Raw genomic sequence first — 20719 nt, 5'->3', positions numbered from 1 at the left:
CCGAGCCGACGGTTGATTGGCGGGGTCCTCGCGTTAACCCCGGCGGGCGTCGGGGTGGCCAGCCAGATGCCTGCGAGACGCGTGGCGCAGGGACGCTACCGCCCCCTTGCGGCTGGGGGGACCTGGGGGCTCCATGCCCCGTGCGGGGCTGCTGAGGGGAAACTGAGGCAGAGCCGTGGGGTTCGGGGGCGGGGGAGGTTAGCTCACAGCGAGCACAGCACACAGCGCAAATACAGCCTGGCCCCGCGTCAAGGGCTTGTATAAAATCCTGTGCGGGGTTACAGCGAGGAGGGGGGAGGGAGGGGGTCACGTTGGGGACAGGGCGGCGGGCTCAGAGCAGCGTGATCTCGCTGGGCGGCAGCGTCAGCCTCTTCTCCCTCGCCCCCAGCAGCCTCTCCATGTGCGCGGCCACCACGCGGCACAGCTCCAGGCCCTGCCGGGAGGGGACGGGGACGGGCCGTGGCGACGGGGACACGACACCGGGGCACGCTCGGGGCCCCGCCGTCCCCCTGCGGGCCCCTACCTGCTCCAGCTGCAGCTGGGTGACGCCCTGGGCCTGCAGCTCCCCGGTGGTGATCTCCACGTACGGAGAGCTGGAGCCGGCCGCCGGGCGCTGCGTCCGCGTCGCCTGCAGCTCCTTCAGCGAGAACTTGGCCACGGGCTCCTGGGGGCGGGGGGCGGGGGTGGGAGGGCGGTCCCGGGGTCCCCACCGCATCCAAAGGGTCCGCACCTCGTCCTGGGGCCCCCACCGCCTTCCCGGGTGTCCCCAGCAAAGTGTGTAGGGAAGGCCCTCCTGCCCCTGCTTTGGGCTCTTTAGGGGTCCCCGCTGTGCTGGGAGGGAGATATGAGCCCCCACCTCTCCTCGTGGCCCACACGGCCCCGCGCCAGCCTGCAGCAGGGAGCGTGGGGTCCCTCCATCGCTCGGCCCCCAGCCCACACCTACGTGGGTCTCCTTGCTGAGGAAGCTGAGGCCGTTCTGGTTGACAGCCAGGATGCAGGGTGAGACGATGGCGTGGTTGCTGCAGCTCTGGATGTAGAAGAAGGACGAGCCGAACATGGGGCACGCACTCAGCAGCCCTGAGGGAGGAGGGGGTGGATGGAGGACGGGGTCTCTTGGACTGCCCATGAAGAAACCTCCTTAGCCCATCCCTGTCCCCGTCCCATAGCCCTCACCCAGGAACTGCGCCCGGGCCTGGTGGGCACTGAGTGCCTGTGCTTGCTGCATGTGCTGGGTCACCATGTGCAGCCAGGACGGGGCCGACAGCAGGCGGAAGAGCTGTGGGGGGACGTAGTCCTGCACCTCCCGCCTGCAGGGGCACAGAGGTCAGGGACTGCAGCGCCCAACGGGCCCCCGGCCTCTGCAGGATACGGGCTCCCAGCCTGTCCCGTACATGGTGGGGAGGTGGTGGCCATCCTTGGCTCGGTGCTGGAGAGCAGCCAGCTTGGCCACTTGCTGGAAGTGCTGCTCTCCTGGCCGGGTGGGCGGCAGGACGGTGAACAGCCCCTTGAGGTAGTCAGGGAGGACCTGGAGGGAGACAGCGCGGTGAAACGGCTTGGAGCCAGCATTGGGGGCGGTGAATTGCTGGGAGGGGACAACGATTGGGAGAGGACACCCTGACCTGGTTGTAGTGCACGGTGACGTAGAGCTCGTTGTCAAACTTGAGGGGCTGTCCCCAGACCACCCGGCGGCACCAGAAGGTGTAGCCAGCATCCAGGCGCTCGGTCTCGGTGGCCACGTCCAAGATGTACTCCCGACGTGTCAGCGGCCGCACGCTCTGCCCTGTGCAGCCCCGGCAGCCTCAGCACGGTGGTGGTCCCCACTTGGTGCTCACCCGGTGGCACGACTGAGCCCGTTGGCCCCTCACCTCCGTTGGTGACCACGAAGAGGATATATTCATCCAAAGCCTCCGGGCGCTGCAGCCCCATTTCGCAGCACAGCTCCTCTATCACATCCAGAGCCACCTGGGCACAGAGATGCGGGGTTGGGGTGGTGTCACATCCCCTGCCACGTTCACGGCCACCACCAGCTCTTGCGCTGGAGTTCACCCTGCTCAGCTCCCCAGGGAAGTCTCAGTGTCCCCCTTTTGTCTCAGCATCCCTCGGCTCAGTGACCGTGCGCCCGGGGTGCCCTCAGCCACCGCGTCCCCTCACTCACTGAGCATGTCTTGATCTTGAGGTGCCTCTCGATGCCGCCAGGCAGGAGGAAGAGTTGGCGCTTGGCGCTGCGCCCAGCCTGCGTGGGGGAACACATCAGGCATGGGGTGCGTCTCTCACACCCCAAAAGGACACCCCAGGCCCCCAGGGTGCCCCTGCCGCGGTGAGCCACATTCTGCCACCCTGAAAGCCCAGGGCATCCCCAAAAGAGCTTCCCCAACGGGAGGCTCCCAAGCACATGGGAGACAACCCAAACTTCGGGAGGGGATCTCAAGCTGGCATCAGCCCTGCGCTGCACCCCATGGCCTCACCACCATGGCTTTGAGCTCCATGCTGCTGGGGAAGAGGCTGCGGCCACCAAACTGCAGGGTTTTCCGCAGGTTTTGCTCACAGGCTTTGGAGATGCCTGAAGAAGACAGGGATTGGTGTGGGGATGGCAGCCCCAGGGGCTCTGCAGCACAGGATGGAGGCAGGTGAGGTGGGGCTGAGTTGGGACATCGCCCTCTTCTGGCTCTCCTAAAGGTCCCCGGAGCATATGCAGCCCCTACCCTGGAAAGGCAGCTCCGGGCGCGTGCTGCCATTCCGCAGGAAGGCCAGAAGGAAAGGCCTGAGCACCTCAGAGCACTTGTAGTAGGCGGTGAGGATGTAGAGCAGCCTCCAGCCCTTCTGGCAGCTGTCCCTGCAGGGAAGAGGCTGGGCTGAACCCCAAGGAGAGTGAAGGGTGCCCACGGTGGCACCCGCAGCCCCATAGTGTGGTGTGGGCTGCAAGGGGACACTGCTATCCCCAGCACTGCTATCCCCAGCACCAGCCTCTAGCATGGAGACGGGGACTCACGGCTTGGAGCTGGTGTTATCAGTGACCTGATTGATGATCTGGCAGTACACCTCATCCCGTAGCACCTCGTGCTCGGCACACAGCTGGGGGAGAGGCACTGCTTGGTGCATGGCTTGGGGACATCCCCATGGCCACTGCCACCACTCACCGCTGTGCTGCAGGGTTTACCTTGAGGATGGTGCAGACGATGTCCAGCTCCGTTTGCCCTCGCAGGGGGTGGTCACCCATGAACTTCATCACAGCTGGGGGTGACAAAGAGCTCACCCATCCCTTCCCCAGGGCAAGAGAGCCTCCCAAACTGCAGCACGTGGGGCAAGCAGGCTGGAGGAGGCACCCCATCTGGCCACCCACGGGGCAAGGGGACGGGGCGGGGGGCTGTGCCCACCTTGGAAAGCCTCAGTTGCCAGCTTGTTGACACTGTTGTCCGTGAACTCAATGAGCGACTCCTGGATGGGAATCTGGGGGAGAGGGTGAGTGCTGGGGGAGCTCCCGAGCACATCAGACCTCAAGGGGACCCACAGATGATGCCCAGCGAGGGACATCTCCAGGCACAGGGTGGCAAACCACAATAAACCCCAGCTTTGCGTGACACTGCCATCCCCCATGCGCCCCACTTCCCCGCACCTTGGTGAACCTCAGCATCTCCATCCCGCCGGGCCCATCCATCTTGCCCTTGCTCCCACCGGACTCCCTAGGAGAGAGGGATGAGGGAGCAGGTGGCCACAGCCATCCCCACGGTGTCCCCGTCCCTCCGTCGGGCGCTCACGTCGTCCCACGCTGCGCCGCACGGAAATACCGCCTGGCAAAGGCCAGCATGGGGCAGCTCCCCGTGCCATCCCCAAGTTGCTCGCTGCTGCCACCCTCTGGACCCTCTGGGAAGGCAGTGCTGGTCGGAGACCCCTGCAGAAAGGAGCGGTGGGCGCAGGGCACGGCCGGCACCGTGCACAGAGCAGTAGCCCCAGAGCAACGCTTACCTCCGTTTTGCGATCCAGCTCCTGGGCCACAGCAGTGGAAGCCACGGCCATGGCCACGGCCCCTGAGGCTGCCACCCTGCCCTGCTTGTCCCCAGGCTCCTCCTTCCTCCCCGCTGGCAAGTGGACGAAGTCAGGGGCTGCGACGGGCTGGACGTACTCAGCCGGGAAGAGCCCTGACCTGCCGTGGATGGCCCCGAACTTCCACCCTGCGCCAGGCAGAGGGGTGGGGATGGCCCCGGGTGTCACCCTGTGGCACCCACAAGCCCTCACCATGGGGTCTGGCTGTGGCCTTCAGCTGGAAGCAGCTGCAGCTTGGCATTGTGCGAGGCAAGGGCACAGAAGAGGGGACGCAGACACCACTGGATGCAGGGATGTGGAGCAGCACCCAGTGCTGCAGCCACCCAGGATGGGAACCACAGGGGAGCATCCCTCTGCTTTGGGTTGGTGTTAAAAAGAGCCAAAGCCAGCTTGCTTGCTTGGGGGTAACAGAAGTGGGATCCAGCCCCAGCGTGCAACAAGGCTCAGGTCAGATGGATACACAATGGGGACACACAAAGGGACACCACAGAGCCACCCACCAAAATCCTGGGTGCCAGTCTTCAGCTCCTCCAGGTACATCACCTTCTTGCGAACCACACAGCCGTAGTAGTGATCTGTGGGGACACGGCCGTGGATACCACAGGGACGGCCTCCTCCACACCACCAACATGTCCCCATATATGCCCTGGCTGAGGGTGGGGTGGGAGCTCACGAAGGGCAAGGGGCGAGGACAGGAGGTGGCTCACCTCTCTTGGGATGCTCCAGTGGCTGCAGGTGAATGATGTCTCCTTTGTGGAAGCTGAGCTGAGCCCCATCCTCAGGGCTGTAGTTCCTCACAGCCACCACGTACTGGGAGTCCTGGGGGCAGGGGGGGCTGGCACAGCCCAAGCACGCATGCACATGCACTCATGGAAATGCATGCACACCCATGGAAATGGATGCACACCCATGGAAATGCATGCATACCCATGTACGGGGGCCTCAAGCACCTATAGAACCACCCCAGGGTGCCAACCCCACCAAACCCCACAGGTCCCAGGCAGCGTCCCACGAGCAGGCTGTCCTTTACTGCCCGCCCCATCCCCAAGATGTGTCCCCCACCTTCCTGAGCTCCGTGATGAAGTGATCCACCATGGCCTTCACCTGAGGTGCTTTTGGGGAGAAGAGGATGAGCTTCTCACTGCTCAGGTTGAACTCCAACATGTTCCTGGACGGGGTGGCCACGAAGAGCACGTCTGCATAGCTGGGGCAGCGAGAGGGCGGGATGAAGCACCGGGAACCCACAGCACCCATCCTGATGGACGCATGGGGCAGCCCTACCTGTACACCCGCAGCACACGCAGCTGCTCCCCAGGCATGTTGGTGCCCTTCACCAAGCGCAGCAGTTTGATGCCGGTGTGGGACACAGCCAGGATCTGCACGCCCGTCCCCACGCTGCCCTGCACATCACTGCACATCAGCCCGGCACAGGGACCTTCACCGCCGCGTCCCACCCCATGGTGTGCCCTCACCGTGGCAGGGAAGAGGCGTGAGAAATAAACCTCACAGCTGTCCCGGGCGGCCGTCACGATCTCCTTCTTGACACTCTCGGTGGCCACGGGGCTGAAGGAGTCCAGCTTGTTTTCCGCTGTAGGGAAAGTAAAGGGGTTGTGGATGGGGGTTCTGGTGAGAGATGAGGTTGCTCATCCCATTTCCCAGCCTTTAGAGCAAACAAATTGGCTGAGGCCCAGCACAACTTGTGACTGTGAAGCACCAGCTCACAGCCAGCTCATTCACAGGCTAAACTGGGTCACATTTAAGCAGAATCACTTGTGGCACAGAGGTACCCAAGAGATGGGGACGGTCGCTGGAGCGGGAGGGTGGGAGCATCCCACTGTGAGCTTCTCTCTCCCTCCCAGGAATAGCAGTTTTGGGGTGCAGATGAGCATTACCAAAGAGGGATTTCATGTGGAGCCGCTCCTCGGGGCTGATGCGGATGCAGGTGTCGGAGAGCGTGTCGCTGAAGATCTGGGGTGAGGAGCACAGGGAGCGATGTGTCCCCGACGCCCCCAGCTCTTCCTGCCTTCAGTCAGGCTGTGGGAAGCTCTGTGGAGCTGGAGGTGGGGATGTGGGGCCGGCTCAGCCCCTCACCTGCCGGAAGATGAGGTCCAGCAGCAGCGGGTTGTTGAAGCTGTCCTTGGGGTAGAAAACCTGCCAGGAGGGACACCAGCGCAGCTCAGCTGGGGAAAATCCCCTTCATCCATGCAGAGATTTGACACCAATCTTATTCCGGTACAGAGGGGACAGGTACTGTCCCACTGGAGCATGGAGCAGATGGTGCTGCTCACACCACGTCCTCCTGACTTCTCCCCACGCCGCACAGAGCAGGCTGTCTCCAGCCCTGCCCCCAATCCCATCCCTGTCCCCAGCCCCGCACCTCCTTGCGGATGTATATTTTCCAGGGCACATTGCAGTAGGTGTAGAAGTCCTCACTGCAGCTGCGGTGAAGCTGGGTCTGCACCTGCTGTGTCTCAGATGGGAGCTCCCTCGACACGAAGACTGCAAAGGGATGGAAAGCCCTGCATGACCGTGGGGGGGGGGACAGCTGACAGCCCCTCTCTGCCAGGGGAAACTGAGGCATGGGGACCACTGTGCGTCAGGGAGGGCATAGCCATTATCTCATGAGGATGCTGCAGAGTGAGACCTGCATCCAGACTCGGTACCATGGGGGAAGGACGAGTTGCCCCACTGCCCTGGGATCCCACTGTGGCTCTGCCCTGCGATACCTGGAGGTCGGGAGGCTCCCAGTCGCCCCGTTGGTGCTCTCAGCTGGTATCTGCCACTGGGGACGGGTTTCACTGCAGCCACAGCCTCCGTGGGCCCCTGCGAGGCAGTGAGCAGACTGAGGTCGGGGCTGGCGGCTCCCCCAGCCCGGCACAGGAGGCACAAGGGTGGCCGCATCCCTACCGCAGCCGCAGGCACCCGGGCTGCTGAAAGCTGCTCCTTCAGGATCTGCAAGGCTTCCTCATGGGGATCCAGCTTCTTCCCAAAGAGCTTGCTGTGGAGACAGCAGCCCGATGTCACACATACCCCGGCATCGCCTGCACCCAGGCATCGCCCACATCCCAGCATCACCCACATCCCAGCATCACCTGCATCCTAGCATCACACACCCTCCAGTAAGAAGGTAGTGGGGCCAGAGGACACAGTTGGCAGCCCCACAGCTCAGTGCAGGGCCTGGGGGTACCTGTGGGGTTGGGGGCCACGCGAGGTGGGCTGGCACTGCCGGATGATGTTACGGATGTTGTGTGTGGGCCGTGGGATGTGCTCTGAGTTGAGCCGGGAGTGCTGCACCGGCTCACCGTTCCATTGCCATCCCGTGGGTGCTGTGAGGACAAACCGTGGCTCATGGGGACCATGTATGGGACCATTGCCCCCGGTAGGGGCAACCTGCCCACTTGATGTCAAGCCCTGGGCCCAGGCACCCCTTACCCGCTTTCTGTGAGTATGGCCGGGGTTGGGGAGCCCGTGTGGGTGCCCCCTCCACTGCTCTGCCCTGCAAGGTGGAATTGCACCATGAGGACCTATCCCCTGCCCCATTGCTCCCTAGTGCCTCCATGGCTGGGGAGCAACTTGGACAGCCCTCCCAGCCCTGCCCCACTGACCAGGGGCCCTGGTGGGCTGGGCTCTGCACGGTGCTGTGGAGGTGAGGCTGGCTCCGTACCTGTGAAGGCATAGTGGAGAGCTCAGCCAGCCCAGCCCTGAGAACAGCGGGGTGCCAGGGTGTTCCCCAGGCTGAGGGACCAGGGATCAGGTGGGGAAAAGGAGGCATGGAGACAGGGAGGGACCCAGGAGCTCACCCCTTGGCTGCCGTGTGTCAATGGGCACGGCGGGTTGCTGCTGCTTGGCACCACTACTTTTGTCCCCCCCTCCTACGCCACCACCTCCCTTCATCCTCTGCACGATGGCAGCAGGCTTCTCCAGCTCCTGGTGACCAGATGTCCGGGGGAAACTGAGACACAGCCCCACCACGGAGGCTGCACTATGCCCCATGCCCTGGCTCTGCTGACCCTCAGGCAGGGGGACACCACTCACCCCATTGCCATAGGAGAGCACTGGGTCAAAGAGGCTGTCGAGGTACCGATCCAAACCCTTCTGGGTTCTGTGCTCCCCAAAGTCAGTGTCTGGTGGGCAGACGGTAGGATGAGCCCAGAAACCCTGCAGCGAGCACAGCCCCATGGGCAGCTCAGGGCTAGGATGTGCCCTACCATGTGGTGGGTACCCCTCTGCCTCCACCAGCGATGGCAGTGTGGGTGCTCTGACAGCCGGAGGAGGCGGCACTTCATCCAAATCCATGGGACGCACCCTACAGAGAGTGGGGATTTGCCCCAACCTGTGTCCCTACAGCACCCATCCAGCCCTGTGCCACCCGCAGGGCTGTGTCCCATCCCGGGTACCTACGCCCAGCTGGCATGGTCCTGGCTCCCCGCCCCGTCCCAGGCAATGAGGAAGCAGGACTTCTGCTTGGGGAAACCTTGCAGCAGCTCCAGGTCAGAGATGAGGTCCAGGACATAATCATGGCCAGCCAGCTCGGCCCATTGGGTGCCCACCTTCATGGCCACGGACCACCCGCGCCAGCCCTCCACCAGCCCCCTGCTGACAGCAGGACACTGGGGACAGGCTGACCCAGCTCTGGGGGACACCATGCCCAAGAGCTGCACAGCGTGGCACCCGCCCCAGATTTGGGGTCATCCCAGGTGGCTTAGGGGGAGCTGTGGGAAGCCAAGCTGGTGGTACCTGTGCTTCAGGACATCTCCTGCCAGCTCCTCACCAGTGCTCCAAGAGTGCACGGGGCAGGAGAATTGGTCACCTGGGGAAGGATGGCTGGTGAGTGGATTCCAAGGTCCCCTCTTGCACTGGGACCCCCCACAAGAACCCAGCTCTGTGCCACCCCACACCGTTGAAGCAGAAGAGCTGCAGTGCCATGCTGGCTTGCCTCCGGTTTGCTGTCCACTCCAGCAGTGAGGGTGGGTAAGTACGGGCACCCAGCTGGGACCGTGCCATGGCGTGCATCAGCTTGCACTGGCACACCGGCTTGTAGCCAGCAAAGGCATAGTCGGAGACAAACCTGTGGGGAAAGGACAGCTACCGAGGGGTGACCCTGTGGTGGTCCCAGACAGGCCGTAAGGGGCCATGGAGGGACTTCAGAGCACCCCCGGATGGGAGCAGTATCTCTGGGGACGTGTCAGATTGACCCTGAGGAAACACGGTGGGGACCTCAGATGGGAGCAGCATCCTTGGACACTTGCACCAGGCTGACCCTGAGTGATCACATGGGGACCTCAGAGCACTCCCAGATAGGAGCAGCATCCATGGGCACACGTGCCAGGATGGCCCTAGGGAATGCTGGAAGCACCCAGCACTGTTCCCAGGCTGTCTATCCACACACGACCCACAGGATCTGGGCACTATCCCCAGTGACACACTCCAGATTATCGCCACAATGGACCCAGACCCCATCCCACACCTCCTCCTGGGGTCCCAGCAAGCCCCCATCCCCAGCTCACTTCAGCAAGTACTTGTCGAAGGCAGCAGATGGGGGGAAGGCACTGAGGCAGGCGGCCAGCAGCAGCCAGCCCCGCTCCTCGTTGTTCACGTTGGTGTTGCGCCAGACCTGGTTGGCAGCTTGTGCCAGCAGCTCGTCCCGCAGCCCCGGTGCTGACAGCCCCTTCTGCACGATGTAGTTGCCAAAAAGAGTCTCCTGCTTGCCACCCAGCCCCGGGTCACCCATGAAGCGCAGGATCTGTAAGGGCAGAGCGGGGTGGGGACTGTCTGTCTCCTTCCTTCCAGCTCAGCTCCTCTTCCTCGCTCTGCGTTCTCCCACCTACCAACTTGAAGAGGCTGAGTGCCTCGTGGCACAGCTCCTCATCCAGCCGGGTGAGCGGGGCCACCAGTGGGGCCGTCAGCATCCCGAAGGCCGGCTCCTGCGGTGACACCCGCACCCGTGGCTACCTGCCCCCCTGGGGGACCCTGCCGCTGCCACCCGGGGAGACGCAGTGGAATGCTCTGAGTGTTGAGGATGGAGACTTTGGGACTGAGAAAGGGTTGGGATGGGGGATGGGGCCGACACCTTGTAGAGGCTGAGGGAAGGATGCGATGCTGTTGGGGATCCGGGGGACTTGGAAACACACAGTGTAAATAGAGAGGACGAAGAGGAGGAAGAGGAAAGACACAAAGTGGCCGGGGCCAAGGAACAAAGCGACCTGGGTCTCCCGGCCCCGCGTTGGGTGTCCAGGAGGGCTCGGTGGGTCTCTCTCCAATAACCTCAGCAGGGTCCCCGCGGCCCCTGGAGACAACAGAACCCACAGGGAGGGCGGGCGGACAGGGGCCACCTCCAGCTCCACGCAGCACCGCAGCCGCCCCGCAGCTGGCCCCACTCGCGCCCCATGGCACCACCTTGGGGACCCCAAACCTAACAGCCGCACCACATCCAGGGCAAAGAGGACCCCCGCGAGCCCCCTGCCTGCTGGGGCAGGTGGCCGGTGCCACCCTTACCTGGAAGTGGCCCCGCACATACTTGGCCATGGAGTAATCATTGATGTCGAGGGGCAGGGTGAGCTGGGAGTCGGGCTGCAACGCCGGCGGCGGCACCAGGACCACGCAGCCGGCATTCACTTCACGGGCAGCTGCAGCACACAGCCAGCAGCTCCGGCACCCACAGCCAGGGATGGGGATGAGGGTGGTGCAGGCTGGAGGCTGTGCCTGACCCACTCACCCGCCGCGGCCTCCAGCAGCCCCATCAGCTCAGCAGGGATCTCCAGGTGTGTCACGTCCACCACCTCCCTCCTCGTCAGCTCCTGCCGTGAGCACAGGGATGGGGCCCCATTGCTGCACTGCTCCTCCTCATCCCCAATACCACAGGGTGCTGTGGCATGGCAATGGGCGAGGGCACAAAAGCATCACTCCATTACCTGCTTCATCCTCTCCTTCTCCTCCTCTGCCCGCCGGCGTGCATCCTCCTTCCTCTGCAAGCACAGGGATGCCTCGCTGAAGCCCCAGCACCACAGAGACACAGAGGCATGGGACCACACCAAGGTGCTCTTGCCCTGGTGTTCCTATCCACGCCACCAAGGAGGTGGTGGGGATGGGAGTCTGGAGGGCTCCGGGATCTGGTGGTGCCCCCATTGCCCACCTCACCTTGAGGTACCGCCGGCGATTCACGTAGATGTGTACCAGCGACCTGAACTTGATCAGCGTGTGCCTCATGCGGCGGTAGCGCTGCCTGCAGGAGGGCACTCCATCATCCCATGCCCCCCGCCGCCCCCCACCCCACTGACCCATAGCTCCACCTGGCCAGGTAGCCGCGCGCCCGGCTCTGCAGCAGGACGATTTTTCGACGCAGGGAGCGGAAGCGTTTCTTGATGAAGAAGGTGCGGGCGTAGCGCTGCAGTGTGAGCGCAGCCAGGTGGTGGGCACGGGCCCGCTTGCTCTCCAGTGCCTGGTACAGCTGCTCCTTCAGGAAGAGCTTGGGGGAGCACACCATGAGCCCCCATGGTACATCACTTGTACCCAAACACCTCAAATTCTCCAGCAGCCCCTTGCGGGACAGTACCTTGCTGACGCCGACGTAGTACATGCTGGGGTTGACAGGGCAGAGGTTCCTCAGCATCTCCACACAGTTGGCCCCATTGGGGACAACGTTGGACCACATGTCGACCAGGCAGCGGTACCTGGGAGAGCCCACAGCACTGTCACCAGCACTGCCACCACATGGGACTTCTCCCACCATGTTGGCATGGGCCCTCCCCATTGCCTGGGATAGCAACTTCTCCTGGCTCTTTGAACCCAAGATGGGGGGCTCTCAGCTCCCTACTGTGGGTTCCCCAGAGCTGGCAGTGCTCGACCCACAGCCACCACCCTGCACACCCCCGGCACCTGTCAATGAAGACGAGGAAAGGGATGCGGATGGGGAAGCCCTCCTTGCGGATGCGGATGGTCTCCAAGATGCCCGAGTAACGCAGCTGGCTGCTGACCACATCGGCCTCGAAGAGCCCTGGCTCCTGGGGGGACAAGGAGTGAAGCCTTGGTGGCCATGTGGGCAGATTCTCACCAGCGAGGGGCAAGGAGACACGAGGACCCACGTAGCACCACGCACCCACCGCGCTCACCTTCTTGTTGTTGGGTTTGAGGCAGCGCACAAAGAAGGGGTTGCACCTATGTTGGAGAGACACCATCAAGGGACAGGGGACAAAGCCGGCCTGGCCACCAGGGACTTGGGTCCAACTGTCCCCCTCCCTCCAGCAGTGTCGTGTGTGCCCTGCTCGTGCCAACCTCTCCATCTTCTCCACCAAGTCCAGGAGAGACTGCTGGAACCGTGCAGCCACAGTGGGAGCCTTGTAACGCCGCGTCCTGGTGCTGCTCCTCCTGACCAGGCTCCTCTGCCGGGCCAGCACCTGGGCATGGCCGAAGAACAGGTTGGCCACCACCTTGGAGGGACAGGAAGGGTTATGGAGCAGGAAGATGGCCCCGGTGGCCACCCAAGAGCAGTCTGTGTGACACGAAGTTGGGGGAGCCCTATGGGAAAAGGGAATGGGGTGGCACCATCTTCTGCTGGTCCCCTTGAGTGGGAGAGAAATGCTTGGGGACATTACAAGCAGCATGTGTCTGTGTCCGGTGCCCCAGGCAGGGCCATACCTTGGTCCTGCTGCTGATGAACAGGTCTAGCACGTCCTGACGGACCTGGTCATAGTTCTTATCCAAAAACTTGTGAACCTGACAAAGGGCAAAATCTCACCGTGAGGAGCTCAGCAGGGAGGTGAGGAGCTCCAGGCTGGGACTCTGCAGGAGGGGGACCACTCCCAGCCCCCACCCAGAGCCCTAGGGCTGCCCCCTGCTGCTGGATTTTAGGAACATGGTTTGGTGGGCATGGTGGTGATGGATCAGTGCTTGGACCTGTTGATCTTAGAGATCTTTACCAACCTTTATGATTCTACGGTCAGCCCCACAGCCCTCCATGTCATCTCTATGGCCCACCACACACCTGGTAGGTCACCTTCCCCGCATAGTGCTTGATGGTGAACTCAGGCAGCGGCATCTTTGGCTTGGTGTACAGCGGGTTGGTCCCATGGTGGTAGTGACACTTCTGCAGGAATGTGTGATCCGTGGCCTGGGTGCAGACAGTGGGGTGAGGCTCCATGGCACAGCTCAGTCAGTTTGGTGGCACCAGGATGGGGACACCCAGCCAGTTGACAGTGGGCCTCCCAGATGGTCCAGGATAGCCCAGGGGCTGAGCAGCCCTGGTGACACTCAGGCATGGTGACAACCAGGTGGTGCCATCCTCAGTGCCTCAGTTCAGGGCAGCCTCACCTGGGGGAAGCAGCTCTGGTCATCCAGGATGCGGAGGATGCCGTAGGGTTTCTGGGAGATGAGGTCGATGCAGGGCTGGTTGTCACTGAAGGGGATTTCCTTCCACTCGATCTGCTCCCTCAGGTACTCTTCCTGCCACGGCAGAAGCTCACTGAGCCCTGCACCCCGGGCTGGGCACTTTAATACCCCGAAGTCCTCAGGTCCATTGTGACAGCCAGAGATGAGCAGAGCGTGGCTCCGCTCCCCTGCCCACCTGCTCCTCTTGGAAGATAATCTTGTTGAAGAAGAACTGCAGGTACTCATTGGCATAGTTGATGCACAGCTGCTCAAAGCTGTTGAAGTTGAGGTCCTGCAAAAAAGAGCAATGGGGTATGAAACTATCCAGAGCTATTCACAGCAAAACTGGGGAAATAGAGTATACAGTGAGGTCTGTGCCCACCTCAAAGCCATAGATGTCCAGGATGGCAATGGAGAGGGCATCCTGACGTGGGTACACCAGCTTGTTGATGCGGTCGGTGAGCCAGCCGAAGAGCAGGGCATAGAGGGTCTTGGCAATGGCATCCCTGCAAGGGGTGGGCGAGCAGAGCGCTGACCAAGGCACCCTGCCCTGTGTACCTACAGCACCCAGTACAGCCTGGCCAACACACGTCACACACAGGGCTGCAGGCATGGCCTCCAGCACCAAATCTGCACAGAGATCATCCCTTTTTCCCTATCCCCTACTGTGATGTCCCCATCCTCTCAGTCCCAGACCCCCTCTCTTTACCTAGCATCCACGGCACTTTCAACAGTCAGGGGGGTAAAAATCTTCTCCCGCAGTGTTTCCTAGTTGCAGATGCACAAAGCATTGGTGTGAATGAGGTTTATAGCCACAGTGGTCACCAACCCATCCCTTGGACTGGGAGCACTGTCCCTCCACACACTCACCGTCACCTTGAAGGTGATGGCTTTCTGCAGGCCCTCGGGGGAGATCTGCAGCAGCTCAGCCACCGTCCGGATCTCTGTGGCACTCACCACTGTTGCAATCTCCTGGCAGTCTGTCTGCAGGACACAGAGTGATGGAACAGGGCATTCCCTCTGTATGCACCCCAAATCGGGTCAAAAGAGCTCAGCCCCAGGTTGGCTCACATACCTCGTATTTCTCAAAGTAGACATTTCCCAGGTGAAGGACGGAGGACAGGATGCGGAAGATGCTGTTCTGCTCATCCACAGTGAAGCCCAGCACCTCCATGGTGTTGAGCAGCCGGCGGAAATCCTCTGCATCATCCTTACCGGGGATCTCACAGTTCCCACCCTGCCACAGCCCCCCAGTGCCGTCAGCACCCCCAGACTTCAAGGGGACCCCATGAGCCCCCTGGAAAGGGTTAGGAGGAGGCAGGGGCTCGCCACCTGGTTCAGGTAGTAGTAGGTCTCAGCTCCCTGCAGGCAGTAGCGCTGCCGCTGCTGGGCAGGCAGCCCCACTAGCATCTCATAGAAGATGTGATAATTGCGCTCGCTTTTGGCCTGTGGGGCAGAGGGATGAGCTGCAGGGTAAGGGGGCGTGTGGGTAAAGTTGAAGGGACTCCTCCCCGACACCCACCTGGAAGACCACACGGGACTTCTCCAGCAGATACTGCGAGGTGATGGCACCGCAGATCAGACCACTGCAGGGGTGAGAGCAGGCGCCCAGCTGGCAACCTGGGGGTCTGTAGGATGGATCCGTGCTCCACCCCCTCCCATTCTCCTGCTATATGCAGGGGTCACCCCCATCCCAAGGTTCCTCCCAGTGGTCTCCCAAGCATGGCAGGAGCTGCGCACCCCAGGGTGGCATTGGGCATCCCCATGTGTATCCCTATGGAATCGGTGGTGCTGATCAGGAGGGACCATGGGAACCCACAAGAGGTCAGAGTGCCCACCTCTGGCACAGCATTGCTGCACCATGGGCAGGGGACAGCAAGTGCCACGTGCCTTCCTGTCTTTGCCTTTCCCCTTTCCATATTTCATTCCCAAAAGCAGCACTGCATGTGTGTCGCACCCCAGCTGTGATTGATGGGGGTGGCCCAGGAGCGGGGTAGGGGGTGGGGATGGGGAGGACGTGGGTTGGGGGTGGGCATGTGAGAACGATGGGCGTTACTCCTCCAGAAAGATTTCCACAAATTTCCCAAACCTGCTGGAATTGTCGTTTCTCACAGTTTTGGCATTGCCGAAGGATTCCAGCAAGGGGGTTGCCTCCAGGATCTGCCCACAGCCAATGGGGAGAGCCCACGTGAGGCACCCCAACAGCCACGGGACATGCTGTGCCAACCCCCCCGGCTGTGCCACCCCCATTGCACATCCAAACCGGAGGCATGCAACGTCACCAGCCTGCACTGGGATACAGCACAGTGCAACAAGCCCATGCACATGCATGCACGCAGATTCCAGCTCCCGCCCTCACTGTCCCCATGAAGGTGAGGTGTTGTGGCAGAGATGCCACCATGTTGCTCAGCCTCATTAAGCTATTTCAGTCTGTAAGCCCCACAGGTACCTCTATCTGCCGTGGTCCAGGTGGAAGCATAGGGACAAGGAAAGAGTAGTGGAGCCATTGGAGGGAGGCAGGGATGGTGACAGGGGTGGGGACAGGGCGAGAGGCAGCCCCTACCTGCTGTGCAGTGCTGCGCTTCTGGCTGACGGCTGCCAGGTAGCGCAGAATCAGCTTGGTGGCCTCCGTCTTCCCCGAGCCGCTCTCCCCACTGAAAGGCAGAGCCCACCCCTAACACACCCACCCAGTGCACCCCTAATGCACCCCATGCCCAGAGAAACCCATGGGGCCAGGCTGGTGCGCCCCGCACAATCAGGGCAGTGCTCATTACGGGCAGCGCGTGGGGACGGCCGCCCCTCACCTGATGACGATACACTGGTTGTGTTTGGCATCCATCATTTTGGAGTAGGCGACGTTTGCAATTGCAAAGAGGTGCCTGGAGGCGGGGGGAGGCACATAGGCATCACTGTGTCACCCCAGCGTGGGCACCTTGGGCTCTGGGGGAGGGTGGTGGCACAGCAACGCGGTACTCACGGCGGGTTCTCGCCCAGCGCCCTGCCTTCGTACTGCAGCACCTGCTCCATCCCATAGATGTTGTAAAGGCGGTAGGGATTCACCGACACCAGGATGCTGCCGATATAGGTCTGCAGGAGAGCAAGGAGAGGCTGTGGGTGCTGGGGGAGCAGTGCCCCCGGGGGACTCCTGCAGCCCTGTCCTTACATAGATGAGCTGGCGCTCGAAGCGTGTGCGGATGTTGCTCAGCACTGCGGCTTCCTGCAGGTCCCTGGTGCAGGAGGAGGCCGTGTTAGGGAGCATGAGGGGCACAGGACCCACAGCCCCATGGGGATGGCGCTGTCCCTGGATGGGACCGTGGCACTCACTCCAACTGGGTCATGTCCTCCAACCCGTCCTCCTCCTGCGGCTCCTGGTAGCGCACGATGGGCAGGCTGCACAGCGACTGCATCTACACAGGGAGACAGCATGGGCACCATCACAGCATCGCCATTCCCCTGCTACATCCCATCTGGGTCACCACCACTGCCCCAAATGGCCATCTGTGACCCCAATGCCAGTAAGGGCAGAGACCCCAAGCAAGCACACGTGGCCTTCAAATGGGTCCTTGTAATGATAGCAACACATGTCTGCAGGGAACAGGGCTGGAAATTGGGAGCAGCCCCAGTGAGGCAACACTTGTGACTGTCCCACTGCTGTTCCTTGAGATCCTGGGCAGGAACAGGCGAGGTGGTGGGGTCACCATCGCTGGAGGTGTGGAGATGTGGCACAGAGGGACGTGGGTTGGTGGGGATGGGTTGGGGTTGGACTTAAGTTCTTTTCCAAACCTAATGACTCTACGGCAGTACCCAGCACCACGGCTGTACCTGGAACAACAGCAGTACCCAGCAGCACGGATGTATCCAGTGCCACGCCTGTACGCAGCCCCCACTGGCTCCCACCCAGCAGCAGGCAGGAAAGCAGACACCCGCCGGGGTCGCGGTGCCGCCCGCTAACGAAACCTCTCCCTCCCCATCCTGCAGATCAGGTCTCAGCATTTCCATACGTGGGCTGCAGCCAGCCAGAGTCAGGTGTCTGCAGCACGGGGGGGCCACGCAACGACTGTCCCCCATCCAGCCCGGTCCCCACGCAGGACCCCACCGCCACCCCCACCCACTCGCCCCCCACCCTGCCAGCACAGCCCACGGCTCTGGCTGCCTTACAGCCCTCAGCACCGCACTCTCCCCTCCCAGAAGGCAGAGCAGTGCTGGCGGTCGGGGCCGGACGCGATGCCCACTCGCCCACCATCTCCATCCCACGACGATGTCTATGACAAACCACCCCTCGCTCACCGCACCGCCGGCATTACCTTGCTGCGCCAGGGCTGTTTGCTGCCCAGGTACCCGTCCGCCCAGGGGTGCCTGCCCCTCCAGACGCTCGCCGAGCGCTGCCCCAGGTACCGGCCGATGTCGGCTCCCCTCTGGCTCGCCCGCTGCCGCCCGCGTTCGGCGGGGTGCCGGGGGTAGCCCTGCTCGGCCGTCCAGGCGTCGGGCATCTCCCGCACCCGCACGACGTGCTGCTTGGACCAGTGCTGCTTGTACATGCGGGACGCCCTCCGGAAGGAGCCCAACCTCTGGATCTGCGGCGTCACCACCGCGTAGCGCCCAGCGCCGTCCTCCCCAGCCACGGCCTCGCTGTCCGCAGGCTCGGGGGCGCGGAGGCTGCGGCGGAGGACGGGGGGCGAGCCGGGGGGGCGGCCGCGGGGTGGGGGGCTGCGGCGGCGGGCGCTAGGGGAGGAAGAGAGATGGGGGCTCCCCACGTTGGAGCTCGGAGAGCCGGGGCTGCCCGCGTCTCTCCGGGACGCGCGTCTCGGCGGGGAGGGCGAGCGAGATAGGGGGCGGCGGGCCGGCGGTGGGGACGAGGGAGCTTTGGAGGAGGCCACGCTGCCCACGATCAGCGACGCCAGGGACTGCCCCACGTGACGGATCCGGCCCGGGGATGGGCTGCGTCCCCCACGGTCGGCAGGAGGCGGCCTTGGCGGCGGCGAGCGCGGGGCCATGCCGGCGAGGGGCTGCCCGATGCGCTGGATGAAGGATTTGGGGGACCCCGACGCAGGGCTGGGCGGTGGGGGCGCGCCCTGCCAGGGAGGCAGCTCCATGCTGGGGGCTTCATCCCAGGAGAGGTTGAGTCGGCGGCTGCCGGGCCGTGAGGGCGGTGCAAGGAAGGAGCTCCTCATCAGAGGCTTCACAGCCTTGGTGGGGGGCTCGGGCTGCCGCGGCCAGGCCAGGGGGAGCCGTCCCGGGGGACTCACCCCGGGGGAGCTGCTCCGCCGCGACGGCCGTGGGGTCAGGGGCCTCCCCGACACCCCCGAATGCCGTAACGCCGGGGCTGGCGGCGCAGCATTTGGGGGTGCCCGCGGCACAGCAGGGGGCTCACGGCGGAAGCTGGCCCCGAAAGACACGGAGCGCCGCGGCCGCTCACCTCGCACGCTGCTGAGATGCTGCTGGGCGGGTGGTGGCGATGGGGAGCGCGCGGGGTTTACAAAGGGATTGCGCAGCGAGGATGGCCGTGAAGCTCCCGGTTCGCGGGGCGGGGGATCCCGGCTGCCACCCACCCGCACTGACCCAGCACGCTCTGCCCCACGGCCAAAGCGCCTGTAGGAGGGCTGGAGGGCACTGCGGTCCCAGGGATTCCCCATGCCCCGCAGCGCACGGCCGAGGGGCTGGAGCTGTGAGAGGGAACGCTGCAGGAACTGCCCCAGAGGGCTCCCGCACACCCTCGCTGCTGCCACCCGCCCCCCCCGGTTTGCTTTGGGGCTGGCGGCCGGCGGCTCATACTCATCGTAGTCATCCTCATCGTGGTGCGGGGATGGAGGCAGGGAGATGTCCAGGCGGTCCCTGCCAAAGAGCTTGACCTGAGGCCTTGGGAAGAGCCTGAATTTCCTGTTGAGGGAGAGCTTGGAGGACAACGTGTCCCGCATGCCCTTCAGCGAGGAGGTGCTGAGGATGGAGAAAGGATAATCCCTGTCCTCCTCCTGCCAATCTTCTGGTTCCTCGGCCTCGGCGATCTCATCCAGCCCCAGAGCGTAGGGATTGCATGAAGATTGGGTACGCGGTGCCCACCCGCCCTCGCTGTACTGGATGTGGTGCTCGGGGTACTCATCCCCCATGTACCCTCCAGCCGTGAGGCCAAGGGGCTCCCCAAAGTCCTCATAGGGGTCCCCCCTGTAGCCAAAGGGTCCTGCCACCTCCTCACCGTACTCTGGGTCACTGCTGTAAGGGTCGTAGAGGGGGAGTGGGGACCCATAGTCCTCATCCTCGGGCTCCAAATAGCCATAGGGGTGCTCCAGTGGCTCATTCTCATCCCAAAACCCTCCATCGAATCCATACTCATCCTCTGTCTCATAGCCAGGGTAATCAACATAACGGGTCGGCACCGCATCCTCAAAGCTGTACCCTGGTGGGTAAGCTGCAGTGGGTGAGTGGATGTAGTCTTCCTCCTCATCCTCATATCCATGCTGCAGGCCATAGGGTCCTTCCTCCTCCTCCTCGGCATAGCCCCGCCGACGGCCATAGGGTCCATCATCCTCCTTGGTGTAGCCAAGATGGCGGCCGTAGGCCCCACCTGGCACCTCCTTGGTGTATCCGTGACGGATCCCATAGGGCCCCTCCTGCTCCTCCTTGCCGTAGCCATGCTGACGTCCGTAGGCCGCATCCCGTTCCTCCTGGGCCCACCCGTAGCGCGGGGCCGGCGTCCCCGTGGGCCTGCCATGCTGCGACCGCCGTCGGGAGGACGGGCGCCTTGCCATACTGCCGCGCCGCTCCGCGCCGGGAGCTGCGGGCCCACTGCCGGCCGGCAGCCGCCTCATGTTGGCTCGGTGCCTGAGGATCTCGTCTTCTGCAGGGAACGGCAGCTTCTTGGCGCCGATGCGGGACAGCCAGGCCGTGTCGGCCGCCCGACCGCCCCCCGTCAGCCTCCCGCGCCGCGACAGCAGCTTCCTGGCCAGCCAGCCCGTGGCGGCCGCCGCCTTGCTGAGCACCTGTGCCCGCGGCTTAAATTTCCTTTCCGGTCGGCGGCGGAAGAGCAACGCGCCATCCTCGGCCGCCTGCCCGGCCCGGTGCAGCAGCAGGAAGGCCGGCTTGGGCGGCGGGGCGGCCGCGGCCTCCTCCTTCTTCCTCTTCTTCCCCACGTGTTTGAAGCGCACCATGAGGTTGGAGGTGGACTTGAGGACCGCTTTGTTCTTCTTCTTCTTCTTCTTCTTGGTGCTCTGCTTCTGCAGCCCCCAGAAGAAGCGGGAGGCGTTCTTGAACTGCCCCTTCTTGGGCCGCCGCAGCCCCAGCTTCTTGAAGCCCAGGAAGAGCCTGGAGGTGCTACGCAGGC

At 63.3% G+C, this 20719-nt stretch overlaps 1 protein-coding gene across 1 annotated transcript; it reads right to left on the bottom strand.

The window, feature by feature from the left end:
• Positions 1 to 203: 203 nt before the first annotated feature.
• MYO15A (myosin XVA) lies at positions 204 to 20617 on the bottom strand. Its single transcript, XM_046901034.1, has 64 exons — positions 17709 to 20617; positions 16729 to 16811; positions 16568 to 16631; positions 16382 to 16491; positions 16209 to 16283; positions 15968 to 16058; positions 15854 to 15859; positions 15461 to 15564; positions 14927 to 14990; positions 14737 to 14850; positions 14480 to 14641; positions 14275 to 14388; positions 14114 to 14172; positions 13787 to 13910; positions 13601 to 13696; positions 13348 to 13479; positions 13022 to 13147; positions 12676 to 12753; positions 12313 to 12467; positions 12150 to 12195; positions 11917 to 12041; positions 11594 to 11711; positions 11331 to 11506; positions 11179 to 11263; positions 10953 to 11006; positions 10757 to 10838; positions 10537 to 10667; positions 9870 to 9965; positions 9549 to 9784; positions 8940 to 9109; positions 8779 to 8851; positions 8443 to 8637; positions 8250 to 8347; positions 8077 to 8165; positions 7842 to 7968; positions 7647 to 7705; positions 7474 to 7537; positions 7229 to 7367; positions 6949 to 7039; positions 6768 to 6864; positions 6419 to 6540; positions 6133 to 6192; positions 5934 to 6009; positions 5514 to 5629; positions 5323 to 5441; positions 5104 to 5245; positions 4749 to 4860; positions 4542 to 4616; positions 3964 to 4169; positions 3756 to 3889; positions 3614 to 3680; positions 3375 to 3447; positions 3158 to 3231; positions 2990 to 3072; positions 2703 to 2833; positions 2466 to 2560; positions 2156 to 2233; positions 1866 to 1962; positions 1620 to 1780; positions 1392 to 1525; positions 1174 to 1307; positions 944 to 1077; positions 524 to 664; positions 204 to 433 (listed from the first exon to the last, which is right to left on the bottom strand). The coding sequence occupies exons 1-64, from the start codon at positions 20544 to 20546 to the stop codon at positions 332 to 334; spliced, it is 9612 nt and encodes a 3203-aa protein (XP_046756990.1). The 5' UTR covers positions 20547 to 20617; the 3' UTR covers positions 204 to 331.
• Between the last annotated feature and the right edge of the window lie 102 nt (positions 20618 to 20719).

The sequence above is a fragment of the Gallus gallus genome, chromosome 14, assembly GCF_016699485.2.
Source record: "Gallus gallus isolate bGalGal1 chromosome 14, bGalGal1.mat.broiler.GRCg7b, whole genome shotgun sequence".
NCBI lineage: Eukaryota > Metazoa > Chordata > Aves > Galliformes > Phasianidae > Gallus > Gallus gallus.
Note: the sequence above shows the minus strand (reverse complement) of the source record. Positions and strands in the feature narration are given on the sequence as shown.

Coding starts and splice junctions, on each gene's coding strand:
- MYO15A (XM_046901034.1), bottom strand. CDS start 20,546: ATGGTGCGCTTCAAACACGTGGGGAAGAAGAGGAAGAAGGAGGAGGCC. Junction 13,911..14,113: donor GAAAGTGCCGTGGATGCTAG/GTAAAGAGAGGG, acceptor CACCCCTTGCAG/GGATGCCATTGCCAAGACCC. Junction 6,541..6,767: donor GGGAGCCTCCCGACCTCCAG/GTATCGCAGGGC, acceptor ATCCCTTTGCAG/TCTTCGTGTCGAGGGAGCTC.